The 13,537-nt window shown below is 38.2% G+C and overlaps 1 protein-coding gene across 1 annotated transcript in view; it reads left to right on the plus strand.

Moving 5' to 3' along the window:
• The window catches only part of LRP1B (LDL receptor related protein 1B), a 2,110,020-nt gene that overhangs the window by 1,688,175 nt on the left and 408,308 nt on the right, over positions 1 to 13,537 (plus strand). Inside the window, exons 44-46 of the mRNA XM_077447755.1 lie at positions 3,753 to 3,945; positions 8,887 to 9,012; positions 12,030 to 12,158. Coding sequence (XP_077303881.1) covers positions 3,753 to 3,945; positions 8,887 to 9,012; positions 12,030 to 12,158 — 448 coding nt within the window. The remainder of the gene's footprint in view (positions 1 to 3,752; positions 3,946 to 8,886; positions 9,013 to 12,029; positions 12,159 to 13,537) is intronic.

The raw sequence follows: 13,537 nt of genomic DNA on the forward strand, positions 1-13,537 counted from the left end.
GGTTCCCCTTTAAGTACATTCCAGGCGGCGGGGCCAGCGACATCTCTTCCCCGCCTACCTGCACACGCGCTCGAAATGAGCGGACTGTTGCCTCGTGTGTGGGCGAGTCCGTTCATTTCAAAAGTTGCGCGGACTTAGTACGACGAACAAAGTTTGCCGTATTTGTCCACTCAAAAAGTGCCGTGTGTGGGCGTGTTCGTTCATTCAAAAGTTTGAGCGGACTGTTTGACGAACTTAGTTTCGGCAGACAGTCCCCGCGTGTGTACGCGGCCTAAAGGGGACTGAATACAAATGCGCGCCACACTTTTCAGATTTTTTTTTGTAAAAAATTTTGAAAACCATTTATAATTTTTCTTCCACTTCACAGTTATGTGCCACTTTGTATTGGTATATCACATAAAATCCCGAAAATATACATTTACGTTTTTGGTTGTAACATGTCGAAAATTTCAAGGGGTATGAATACTTTTTTAAGTCACTGTATGTGTGACTTAACAACCACAGTTCTACTTTTTAAATTATTTTAATGCTTGTTTGTAGCAATAACGTTTTTTTTTTTGTTTTTGTTTTTTTGTAACACAATTGAATTATTGCCTAGAAAGTCCCAAAGCAAAGAGGGGATTTTTTCTCATTATGGATATATGGAAGAATCATAAACAATAGAAATGTAACTCTACCTGTAGAAGGCCAGAATAAAATTGTATTTTTAATCAACAAGACAAGATAAGGTTCCCCCTTCTTTAAGGATGGAGAAAACAGAAGACTAGGGTCCGGACTGAACTCAAATGTCAGAAAGGCAAATAATTAATAAGGGGCTATTCACAATGCCAGGCACAGCTCAAGTTCTGGAACTGCCTTGGTTAACCTGCGTTGATAAAAAAAAACACTGTTGTTGGCAATGCAACACACATACTTACTGTATATATGAATTAGAGTACTATTTAGAATGAATGGATGAATGGCAATGCACTGTACTCACATACAGTATATCTGTGTGCTATCATGTGTGGCTGCAATGAACAATACATGGTGTATTGCACATTACATACAGTATACGTTCAGCCCTGCAAACTCAATATGTGGACTTTTAGCCAAAATGAGATAGTAAAGGTAGGTCTACCCATGGGAACATAAATGGGGGCAAAAACCAGACAGAGGTTTTAATCCTTTTCCTCCCCATAAAAAGGTTGAATTCAGCTTTAATATACTGTATAAGCCCCTCTATATTTTCTACAAATACATGTATAACGTTTCTCTCAAGAGAAGAAAATGTGAAGACTTAACTTTCAGCAAATGTTTTCTGTAAGTGTCCGTTCTACAATTTTCATAGTCATAGTGGAAGAAAAGGGAACTGGTGCACAGTGAGATTGTAGAGCTTAATAACTAATTCCTAAAATCAATACCCCCAGCTCTGAATTTACAAAAAAGGCAAATAATATTGCCTGGACTTCAAAGAATTGTATTCCCATACACATGATAAATTAATTAACAAATCCTTAAGCATTACTTATGCAAATGGCCTAAATGGGTTTTTCATGCAAATTGTGTTCGCTTGCAGTTCACCTTGCTGTAAAAATATTTAAAAGCATGTCTAATCTTACACACAGGTTTTGACAGCCATGTGTGAGCTAAAGTTGCTATTCAAAAGGATTCAGAATTACAAAAGGGACATCACTAGGGATGAGGTTTGGGTGCCAACAACATTTTTGCATAGATTCACCGGGACTGGTCAAAAGTTTCCAGGTTCTCCACCAGAAATAAGGAACAGCCTATAATTCTGTGCATAGCCTTTTGTTCTGGTAATTGAGTCACAAGAGTCAAAAATATGAAGGATTTGGTAAACACGTCCCCTTGTTATAAAAGAAAGGGCTCACAGCAGCCATATTGTCTGTCTGGGCTGGAGCCTTTAGGAAGAGTTGACAATTCTGTGTTAAGAAAGTTACTTTTGTAATTTTGGCATTGGTACATGTTCCCCAAAACAGTTCCCAGTATCCCATGCCTGTTTGGTGATATCTTGCTTATTCACTCCACAAATGGCCAGAATTGAATAAACCTCCAACCACACCAAAGATTTGCTGATTCTTAGATATCACTGAGATGTTTCTTGGCAATTTGAGATCTGGCAATTGGAGTTTCCTGGCAATTGGACATTTCCTGAAACTTTGTCAAAAATAGGTGTCAGGTTTTTTTCTCTATTTTTTTTCTTTCTTTCTTGGGGGGGGGGGGGGGGGGGGTAGGGGAATAGGCCTGCTTCCATTCTTCTCTTTTTCTCTATTTTCTTGTTTGTTATTTAGATGGCTCAGGAGAATTAAGAGTATATGCTGCGGTATAGATTCATTTTTGTATTTAAGTGCATGTTAGAGGATAGATTCATTCATGTACCTATATGTATTTTTTATGTATGTGTATTTTGAGAATGTTTTGTATTTTTATGAATGACTTGAAGATTGTTTTGCAAAGTATAACATTTTCTATCTGTAAAAACTTAATAAAAACTATTTATACAAAAATAGGTGTCAGAAACAGTTTAGAAAAAAATGCATGGGAGTCAGTTGGGAAGGTGACATTAAAGTGACTTAAAGTGGTTCAAAAGTTTGAAGGTTTTTTTTTTTTTTACGTTCATGCATTTTATGCATCAAGGTAAAAAAAACTTCAGTATGCAGCTTCCCTCACAGTGCCCCCTAATACTTACCCAAGCCCAATCGCGATCCGGCGATGTGAACATGAGCGACTGCTCTAATGGGTCTTATGGGAGAGACAGCAGTGGGAGCCAATGGCAGTCAATCGTAGCCAGTAAGGGGGGAGTGGGGGCAGGGCTAAGCCCTGTTCTGTGTTTCTTATTGCTATGGGGGCAATTGGAGAAAAAGAGCCTGGATCGCCAGCGGAGGACCCACCCAAGAAGAGGAGGATCGGGGCTGCTCTGTGCAAAACCTTTGCAAAGAGCAGGTTAGTATAATATTTTTTTTCTTTAATATTACTTTAAGCAAAGGTCCCAAAGCAACAGGAGAGGTGGGGAAAACCCAAATCCATAGAATGAATGAAGCAAGAGCTGGGACAACCTTGTACTGCAAGTCTACAGGTACAACGTCTTCCTCAGCAATTAAAAACACTGAGCCACATACTAGTAACAGCTCCAAATCTCAAATTAAATTTTTTGAGACTTGCAGTTAGAGGCTGCAGTGCCCTAGATCAAGGATCTCCAAACTATGGCCCTCCAGCTGTTAGGGAACTACACATCCCATGAGGCATTGAAAAACTTGGACATTCACAGACATGACTAGGCATAATGGGAATTGTAGTTCCCGAACAACTGGAGGGAGGTAGCTTGGAGACCCCTGCCCTAGATGATCTCACACTACAGATGCAAAGCTTTTAGGCTCAAGACATAGGAACGCCCAGTAACAGGAAGCACACTGTTATTTTTCAAGAGGAATTCGGGACAAAAGGGAAATCATTCAGAGTACTACTCGGGCGCAGTAACACTTCTAGGTGTTTCATTTAAGAAAGCAAATCTTCACTTTTTTGAGTTCAGGTCCATTTTAGGTAACCAACTTGTGATATAACTTTCTAGCAACTTTGTAAAACTGAAATAACACTTTAGGGAACAGTCTGTATTTTAAACCCAGACCCAGTTCTTTCAAGAAACATAAAATTGTATTTATTTTTTGTTCAGAATGATGCTATAGAATCTCTTTATTTGTAATGTGCTTCATATTGCAGTGTTAGATAATTCTAAACTATGTTGTGTGCAGGTCATTGTCAGATCAGGACCAGGAACATTCCTAAGCATGGCAATCTACGATAACTATATATTTTGGTCAGACTGGGTGAGAAGAGCCATTCTCCGATCCAACAAGTACACCGGTGGGGAGACCAAGGTTCTACGCTCAGACATCCCTCATCAGCCAATGGGGATTATTGCAGTGGCCAATGACACCAACAGCTGTAAGCAAAAACAATGTTTCTTGTCATATTGTATAATATGTTTATAATCTGGAAGGCTGGAATTCAGCTTTAATAGCAGAGATAATATTTCAAAGGAAAAAATGCTTCAGCTCCTTTATTATGTATTTAGTGTGCAGAATTCTGTGTGCCTTAGTTGCGTCAGCATGGGTACCATCCTGCTTAGTAACACAGAAAGATTGACTTGCCAAGCTCCTGAGAAGACTCCCAGAATTCAGTAAATTATGTTGTAATACGCCTACTAGTAGATGTATCACCTCATTTTCCCTGGCTGGCAATGAGACATAAAATGTGAACATTCCATGAAAATATAGAGGAAAATACACCTCTTCAATCCATGCAAAGTAAATGTAAAACTTCTGCTAGTTATGCCAGAATACTTAGCGACTTATCTAAAAACTGTCAGCTCCTAATTCAGGCAGATGTTTAAAGATTTAGATTTGGGTAACTACATACAAGAAATTCTATTATGTGACTTGTGACAGCTCGCTATGTGCATTTAAATAGAATGGTATGTAGGAAAATAGCCTGAGAAAGTTCTGAAGAACAATACTCACATTGTGCCAGAAATTAGACCTAGGGCAATGAAACAGAATCGGGTTAATGGCCCTCAGAAGCCAGACACTTTAAAATGATTTTCCAAATTCTCAGCTTGAAATATCCCAATACTACCTATCAGTAGCCCAAGCAATTACCAGTAGAGGTACCAATGTCTTTTTTCAGCTTATAGTGCCACAGTGTCCATGCTTTGGCCCTCCAAACATTGCCATATTCTCAACAAACAGTAAATAAGCTTTACAACAAGCTCACTTATCTCTTATCACTGTAGCTGCAGGCACCGTGGAGTAATTCAACTTCATGTTTATAGCAGAAGCATTTTCGCTTTCAGCAAATAAACAAATTCTGTTCCCCCCTCCCAGCAGTAACTTTTCTGCCTGCAAGCATTCTGAATTGCTCCACAGTGACTGCTGCTACTGTGGTTAATGATGGCTTGTTAAAAGCTCACTTACTGCTTGTTAAGACTAATTGAATATTACCTATTTTTTTTTTTTTGTGCTGAGAAAACACTAGTAAAGGGGAATTCTGGTGTGAATTCTGGTGTGAATGATCCCTGAATCATTCAGAGGACAGCCTCTTTATGTGATGGCTTCCAGAGCTAGGAGCAGTCCAGGAAAAACACTAAACTTAAAAAAAAAATAAAAAAAAAATAACCTGATTTAGTTCATCTGCTGATTTTGCAGTTAGCATTATGCTACGATATGGAAGAAACAATAGCAATGAAAAAAGAAACCAGCTCACAATTTCACAAACTATGGAGACCCTGGTATCCCTTTACTTCTACTGAGGAATACAAAAATCTAATGGAGACCTGATTTTATCAATGTACCTACATATTCTTGTAAGATACAAAACTTAGCTATTCACTAAGAAGTATTATTACCAACCCTCTTATCTGATTACTTAGAAAAATCTGTTAATTATATGACTTCATTTTCAAACACAATCAATTATAAATTTTGAAATAGACATACTTAACAATCACAAGATATGCCATACTTGAGATAAAATACCCTAACGTGTGTAACATAAAAATGTAAAATTACATCTTTTAATTTTGTATTTCTTAAATTATGATGTAAAGCATTGTATTGATAAAGTACAGCTTCCTAACATTGTTTGCATTAATGTATACGTCATTAACCCTTTCTTTTTATTTGTTTAATCATTTTTATTATTTTAATTTCCTCTTTGCTGTTGATTTATATCATACTATTCCTTGTATGTTTTTATTCTATTCTTCAATAATAATTTATTGAGAAAAAAAAAAACATTGCAATGTGGATAAATCTTCTTTATAAAACGTAAAGTGTATGTACAGACAAGATTTTAATAATTAATATTAATTTAGCATTTTTGTTTGTATAAAATCTCCCAATGCGAGCAATTCCCCTCTTAGGCAGTTATTATTATTATACAGGATTTATATAGCACCAACAGTTTGTGCAGCACTTTGGAAGATGACAGCAAACAGCACAGTTACAATGCAATTCAGTACAGGAGGAATTAGAGGGCCCTGCTCGTTAAAGCTTACAATCTAAAAGTGAGGGTTATATAATACAAAAGGCGATAACTATGGGGCTATTGGGTTGTCCCAAAAACAGGTGTCCCCATGGAAAGAATTCCATCTACCTCTTGTCCTGTGGACAACTCAAAAATTTTCAATGTCACCTTTATTTATTGGTGGCAATGGTCAACAGCACAAATAGAGGGGGTGAATCTCCCTAATGGGGGCACAGACATCAACAAATACTTGAAAGAGGGTTTAAATCTTCCCTACTCTATCCAAAAATTTAACAGAAGGTTTTACCTAGAGTTACATTTTAAGACAAGTCCCATAGACAATTTCCAATAGACCAGTTACAGTATAAGTTTATAATGTAAAGCGTGTGCTTTGAGTTTGAACCAGAGATTGGAGATTTAGGGCCCCATGCAGTGTAGAAGTCTTTAGACCTGAGCACTTTATAAGCTGAGCATCCACGAGCCTTCATTTTTATTCAGTTTCTGTTACCCGTTTTTTTATTTTATTTTTATTTTCCTCAGACAACTGCAGGTTTGCATTGTATCACTGGAAGACCTTCTAATTATTTTAGTATGCTTATACAGTATGAACATATTTATATTTATGCATTTATGGTAATATATTCATATTCATATTTGTTACATTTTTGTGGTTTTCAGCATATGAATCAGTGTGGTTTCCTCCCTTGAATATTTATATCTTCAAACGAATTTACAGATTAATTTTGAAACTATTTCTTTGTGTTGGCTTTAGTTCTTCTTCCCACAATTCACTATCCAAAAGGCTATTATTTTTCACATTATTTGGTTATAAGCAATAACTATTTAACATCCTAGCCTGTATTCATTAACTGTTACGCGTAATACTGTATATCTCTGGATTATTTTGTTACAGATTAATTAATTCATTTGCATTTGTCATAAGCACACACTATACAATTTGCTTTAGATTTTTTCCTTTAGATTTACCAAAACCATATAATATGAGGTCAAATCTTCCTTGAACCTCTGGTGTTTACAGCAAAGAGTTATAAGTGGACAGTGCAGTCTCCAGTCCGTCTGTTAGCTGGTGGAGGGAGGAGGGAGGAGAAGGGGAGTTCCTTGCCACACTAGGCTATGAAGCTTTGCGTTTCTATTGATGCGCACAGTGTAGCGAGACACAAATCTAGTGACAGCATGAAAGGGTGACTCCATAGGATGCTGCTAGAGAATGGAGCCACCCTGAAACTTGGACATTTGGGGCAGTGTTCATGGCACCAACTTAACCCCTTTGTGCCTAAAGGTAAACAAATCTTAATGCCTAAGCACAATTTTGCCAAGTGTTAGTAAAACCGTACATATCACCACAACTACTTTGTGCATCTAGAAGAATTATACCTTGTTTTTTTCAGGAAAATTGGGCTTTCATTTGGTGGTAAATGGTAATAGATAGCTCCTGAGTTTTCTTCTTACATCAGATCCTTCCAATATCCCTATGAATACATATATACACTTGAGTTGAACCCCACCAGGACTTTTTAGGCAGGATAAGAGGTGATACACAAATGTGATAGAGCAATAAATACAACAGCTTTATTTGCATACAACAATAAAAAATTGCCAAACAGTCATATTGGTCACATAGTAAAATAAAAAGCACTTGGCATAGTAGTGTACAATACTGGGCTCAGCTAAGCCTGAACCTAGGCTCACTAGTACATTTATACTTACCTACAGACTTACATCAGTGATCTGACTATATGACCCTTGCAGATGGTCTCTGTTTGTGCCAGTTCTTGGCAGCATGGGTGCACCTGTTCTCCCCTTTCCCCATTTTCTCTTGGTCCGGTGGGAGGCATTATGACACATCCCTGTGGATCTTGCTAAACGTATGCTTTTTTTATGATGATACAATGTGAGTACAAGATGAGTATTAGCCTCAATGTAATCTACTTGTTATTCTGATATTAATTATGTATATACTTACAATACTGTAATTATATTAAAGACCTGTGCACCCTCCTCTTTCCCTGAAGTAGGAATAAACATAGCTCCGAAATGCATTGGGATATTATGTGAACACCTCAAAGGTTCTGGCCATACACTACTAAAGACAGGTCCAGTGCTCCAGTACCAAGAGCAGTAGGGTGTATGCTCAAGTATTGTACACTACTATGCCAAGCACTTTTTATTGACTGTGACCGATATTACTTTTTTGGTAATTTTTTATTGTTGTATGCAAATAAAGCTTTTGTACTTTTTACTCACATTTGTGTATTACCTCTGATCCTGCCTAAAAATTCCTGCTGGAGTTCAAATCCTATGTACCCTGAAAGGTTTAGACAGCTGTAGTTCAGCCACATTTAAAAATAAAATAAAAAACATGAGCCTCAGAATCCCAGTTTCCAAGCCGGACCCCAAGCGAAGTCAATGAAAATCTCAAGCAGGGTTCAAAGCAGGGTTAAAAAAAGTGTGTATTGTAGAGCAGTAAATGATGTAAAATTGTGCAGAATGGTTTGGTTCTTAGCTGAACCGCCCACCAAGATGGTGGTGGTGGGATAACCAAAAAAAAATAATATTCCCTAGTCACTTCCTATAAAAATTCTACCAGTAATACTATAAAAGAAGGGTAGGACCAGGTGGCACTGGCAGTCAAGCTAAGGATGCCCAGGCAACAGCAAAAGCAGGTAAGAAGCAGTTTTTCTAGCTAACAGAGATAATATTAATCTGTGGTGCACTGAATTTTTTTTGGGGGGTTCAAAATGGCTGAAAGGTATTCCGTTTCTGCTGCTTTTTTACAGTAAAAAAATATTTATAGACCTTGTCTGCTTTATTAAACATACAGTCTTCTCTCTTTTAATAAAGGTGAGATGTCACCTTGTTCCTACATGAATGGAGGCTGCCATGACCTATGCCTTCTTACTCCCGATGGTCATGTCAACTGTTCCTGCAGGGGAGACCGAATATTATTAGATGACAACAGATGTGTGAGTAAGTAATATATTCTACACTGCGAAAAAAAAGTAACATTGTAAACAACACAAAGCGCAATGCAATATTAATTTTTCATGCCATATCTTTGACATCTTCATGCATACTATATGTGATACAGCTGTCATTTACATTTGCTCCTGTTGATTGCAAAAAAAAAAAAAACATAAAAATAAAGCAACAATGCAGGCAGAGGGGAAAAACAATAGAATTTTGCAATCATATCGGTGTTATAATTATGGTTGGTGCACAGTTATGTTGGGGGCTGAAACCCAACTTTACGGAATTTGGTTTTACTACACTGGAAGGTAGGGAATTCTTCAACAGCAACATCATTTGATGTGTACTTTCTTTCTTTCTTTATTTTGTTAGTTATTTATTTAGTTATTTTATTAATAAATTTGTTGAGTAGGAGAAAGATAGAAGCCTTGTCAACTTTTCATTGTTCATGTCTCTCTTTCAAAGAGGAAGGAAAAGGAAGGTGCTGCTCAGAAGAATCAATCATATCCTAGTTCACATATTCTTACCTGCACTAGAGAAATAAATAGCTGACACATGATTGATGGTCAATCCAACACACATTCTGGCGGCTATTTTGTAAACCTATTTCTTCATACAGACCACACAAATATTGGGGTTGATTTACTAAAGGTAAATAGGCTGTTCACTTTGCAAGGGCAGAAAGTTTCACTTTTCAAGCATTTTTTTCCCCAGAACTCAGGGAATGTGTTAAAATTTCACTTTTCAAAGAATAAAAAAAAAAAAAGAGCTTCACCTCATTCACTAAGCTCTAGGGTAAATTCCCTTGAAAAGTAAACAGTATATGGGGTTGATTTACTAAAGACAAATAGACACTTTGCAAGTGCAGTTGCTTCAGAGCTTAGTAAATGAGGTAAAGCTTCACTTTGTAAAGAATACCCAAAATACATGCAAGGAAAAAGAAAAAAAATGCATTTTTGCTTGCACATGATTGGATGATGGAAATCAGCAGAACTTCTGTTCATTTACTAAGCTCTGGAGCAACTGCACTTGCAGAGTACATGGTCTTTCTTATTTTAATAAATCAACCCCTATTTGCTTTTAGTAAATTAATCAGTGATGGCTGTTGCTCCATTTTTTTCTTTTTTTTTGGGGGGGGGGGGGGGCGGCAAACAAACCCTCCATCCTGCCTGCCAGCCCTGCCCTCACCCCACTCAGGTTGCGGGCAGCTTCTCCTCCCGGCCTATCTGGCCACTTTTCCTCCTGGCCTTAAGAACTGCTTCCTGTCCTGACTGGCCAGCAGGAGAAACAGGAAGACAATAGTGAATATTGATTCACTAATGTCATAAGTGGGTGGGCTCAGGGCGCAGTGCTCTCTGCACCCTGGCACACCCTTTTTGAAGCCAATTAGAGCCTCAGTCTCTAATCACTACTTTAAAACCAAAAATCCCTGGAAATGTATGCGTCCGGCTCCCCACGTGTTGATTAGGGGCTAGCACATAGCGATTAGGGGGGGCACCCCCGAGCCCCTTATGGACCGGCCACCACGGAAATTAATCCCATTGTAATGTAATTGTAGATTCTCTTTGTACCAGTAGGGCTTACCTAAATAATCCATTAAAAGCAATAAACATCTAAATAAAAAATGTGGTTCTTTAGAAAAGTATTTTATTACAGCGATTCAATAAGTGCAACAAAAATATCATATCAGAAATTCTGATCTATTCTGTGCACACTTCTCATTTCTGTAATAGATTAATTCCTATGAACTATGATGCATGAGAAATAATACATTATTTGCTAAGAATTATGCTCGTATGAACATGCTGTATCTAGTGGCAAAAAATGCAATATACTTTCATATTGAGGCAGTTCAGAAAACTATGCTGTATTTTGGCCACTAGATGGAGCTGGCAATCAGGAATGAATCTATTACAGAAAATATGGGAAAAATTAATTCAGTCTAATTCATCCAGCAAAATGATTTATAAATAGACCCATGGGGATTGATTTGCTTCAACTGGAAAATGCAAAATCTGGTGCAGCTGTGCATGGTAGCCAATACATTTCTAATTTCAGCTTGTTCTATTAAGCTTCAACAGGCATTGATTGGTTTCTATGCAGAGCTGCACCAGATTTTGCATGACCCAATTTTAGTAAATCAGCCCCATGGAGTTAAGAGGAAATCAGGAGTGCATTTCTGGCAGATCAACAGGTATTTTTCTGCACTTTCAGGGTTTTTAGAGGGATACAATATGGAAAAAAATGCATGTATGAAATATACAGAGATGTACTGAATTTTCTTTGGACTCTTGTCCGGAATTCCTTTGAACAGTCCAGGTTTTGAATCATGTGCCCGGGTTTCAGCCTGCCTGAAACCCGGACACATTATTCAGACCCGGCTGTGGCTCCCCAAGTTAACAAAATAGTCACACACATATATGCTGCCTTTTGGGAGCTGCGGGCTGGTTCGGCATCACTGAGGGGCAGGGGCGATGATGTCAGACTACTCTCCTAGGTCACCTAAAGGTGCCCCAGGTCTTTTTTTAATCCTATAGTGTATACTGTGAATAAAAAAATTGGCCATGCGCCACTAAAGTGTTCGGGTTTGGTTTGAAAAAAGGTGGCCACCCTATATGTAACTGATCAGTTAGTTCCCTATACTGCATAATGGTGGTTACAGTTCCGATTTATAATATTTAAGACCCGTTTGATGTTGTACAACTGCAGTCAATATGGCCAACAAACATTAGATGATTCCAAATCCGACGTACAGCTAAGTTAGGCAAGTGCCAGGACCGGTGGCTTGCCCTTCCTGTCTCACTCCTCGTTTGTTGAAACAGGAGCTTTGTGCAAGTAGAGTTGTCCTGTTTATAGGAAAAGTATGGGCTTTAGACAAGAGAAACTTTATTAAAAAGAGATGTCACTCTTTTATAACCATTATGTGTGGTCTGTCAAAATATTATATAAGTGTTTTAAGGAAATGTAATTTATTTCCATTAACCTTATTATTTATTTCAAATTTTTACTTTTTTTAGCCAGAAATTCTTCCTGTAACTCTTTTTTCGAGTTTGAGTGTGGAAATGGGGAATGCATTGATTATCAGCTGACCTGTGATGGTGTAATTCACTGCAAAGACAGATCAGATGAAAAGCAGTTATACTGTGGTAAGTTAAAGAAGAACTCTCATGATGATGAATGATGAAGAAGATGGAATGTAGTTGAGTGCATTCATGTATAATACCTTGCCTTAGCCTCTCTAATGATTTGCTAGTGTTTTACAGCGATTTCCCTCTTAAAGTTATTGTAAATGCATATTTTTTTTTTACAATTACATATCATACTTGCCTGCTCTGTGCATTGGTTTTTCACAGAGCAGCCCCGATCCTCCTCTTCTCGCATCCCCTTCCAGCAATCCTGGCCCCTCTCCATTACCAAGTGCCCACCATAACTTCCTACGAGGGCACTTGTGCAGGCTTACTCCCGAGCTGGCTCTGTGTAACCATTGGCACACAGGGGTTGATTTACTAAAGGCAAATAGACTGTGCACGCTGCAAGTGCAGTTGCTCCAGAGCTTAATAAATGAGCAAAAGCTGTTTTATTTTATTTTCCTTGCATGTAATTGGGTATCTTTGCAAAGTGAAGCTTTACCTCATTTACTAAGAGTTTTTGCCTTTAGTAAATCAACCCCTAAGAAAGCAGCTTGGCCTTGGCCTCTGCTCCCTCCTAAGTGGCCCGCCCTGCTGTGTCTGAGACAATGAGAATTAACCTCTGCTCATATGCACATCGCTGGATTGAAATCTGACTCAGGTAAGTATAAGGCAGACAGGGGAGGAGCTGCATAAAGGTTTTTATTTCCCCTAATGTAGAGGGGAAAAAAAAAAAAAACCTTCAGCCTTTACAACCACTTTAACATACTGTTTTCCTGCTTCTGTGCTTCCTCCATCAGCTAAGCCCGATTTGTGGGTGTGTCAGTTGTTTAGGGGTGTCAGTGGACAGTTGACGCCACCTAACCACTTGCTGACCAGGCCTTTTTCTGACACTAGTTGTTTACAAGTAAAAATCTTTTTTTTTTTCTAGAAAATTACTTAGAACCCCTAAGCATGTTTATATATAGCAGAGACCCTAGTGATTAAAATTACAGTTATTGCAATTTTTTATGTCACGCAGTTTCTGTGCAGCGGTTTTTCCAAAGCATTTTTTTTAAATAAACTTTAAAATGAACAATAATAAAAAAAAAACATAATATTATACCCCATTTTTTTTTAAATCTCCATAGGCGACACTTTAAATATGTCTACAGGTTACCAGTTTAGAGTGAAGCCCCGTACACACGAGCGGACTTTTCAACATCCAAAGTCCGTCAGACCGAGTCCGTCAGACTATCCGATCGTGTGTGGGCTGCAACGGACTTTAGCTTCGCAAAAGTCTGACGGACTTTAGAAATGAAGCATGCTTCAAATTTTCCCGACGGAACTCCGCCGCACCCGGTCCCCTTCGAAAACTCCGCTCGTGTGTATGCTACTCCGACGGACTAAAACCGACG

Source organism: Lithobates pipiens, unplaced genomic scaffold, assembly GCF_037356315.1.
Source record: "Lithobates pipiens isolate NorthernLeopardFrog02 unplaced genomic scaffold, aLitPip1_a1.2 Scaffold_22, whole genome shotgun sequence".
Taxonomy (NCBI): domain Eukaryota; kingdom Metazoa; phylum Chordata; class Amphibia; order Anura; family Ranidae; genus Lithobates; species Lithobates pipiens.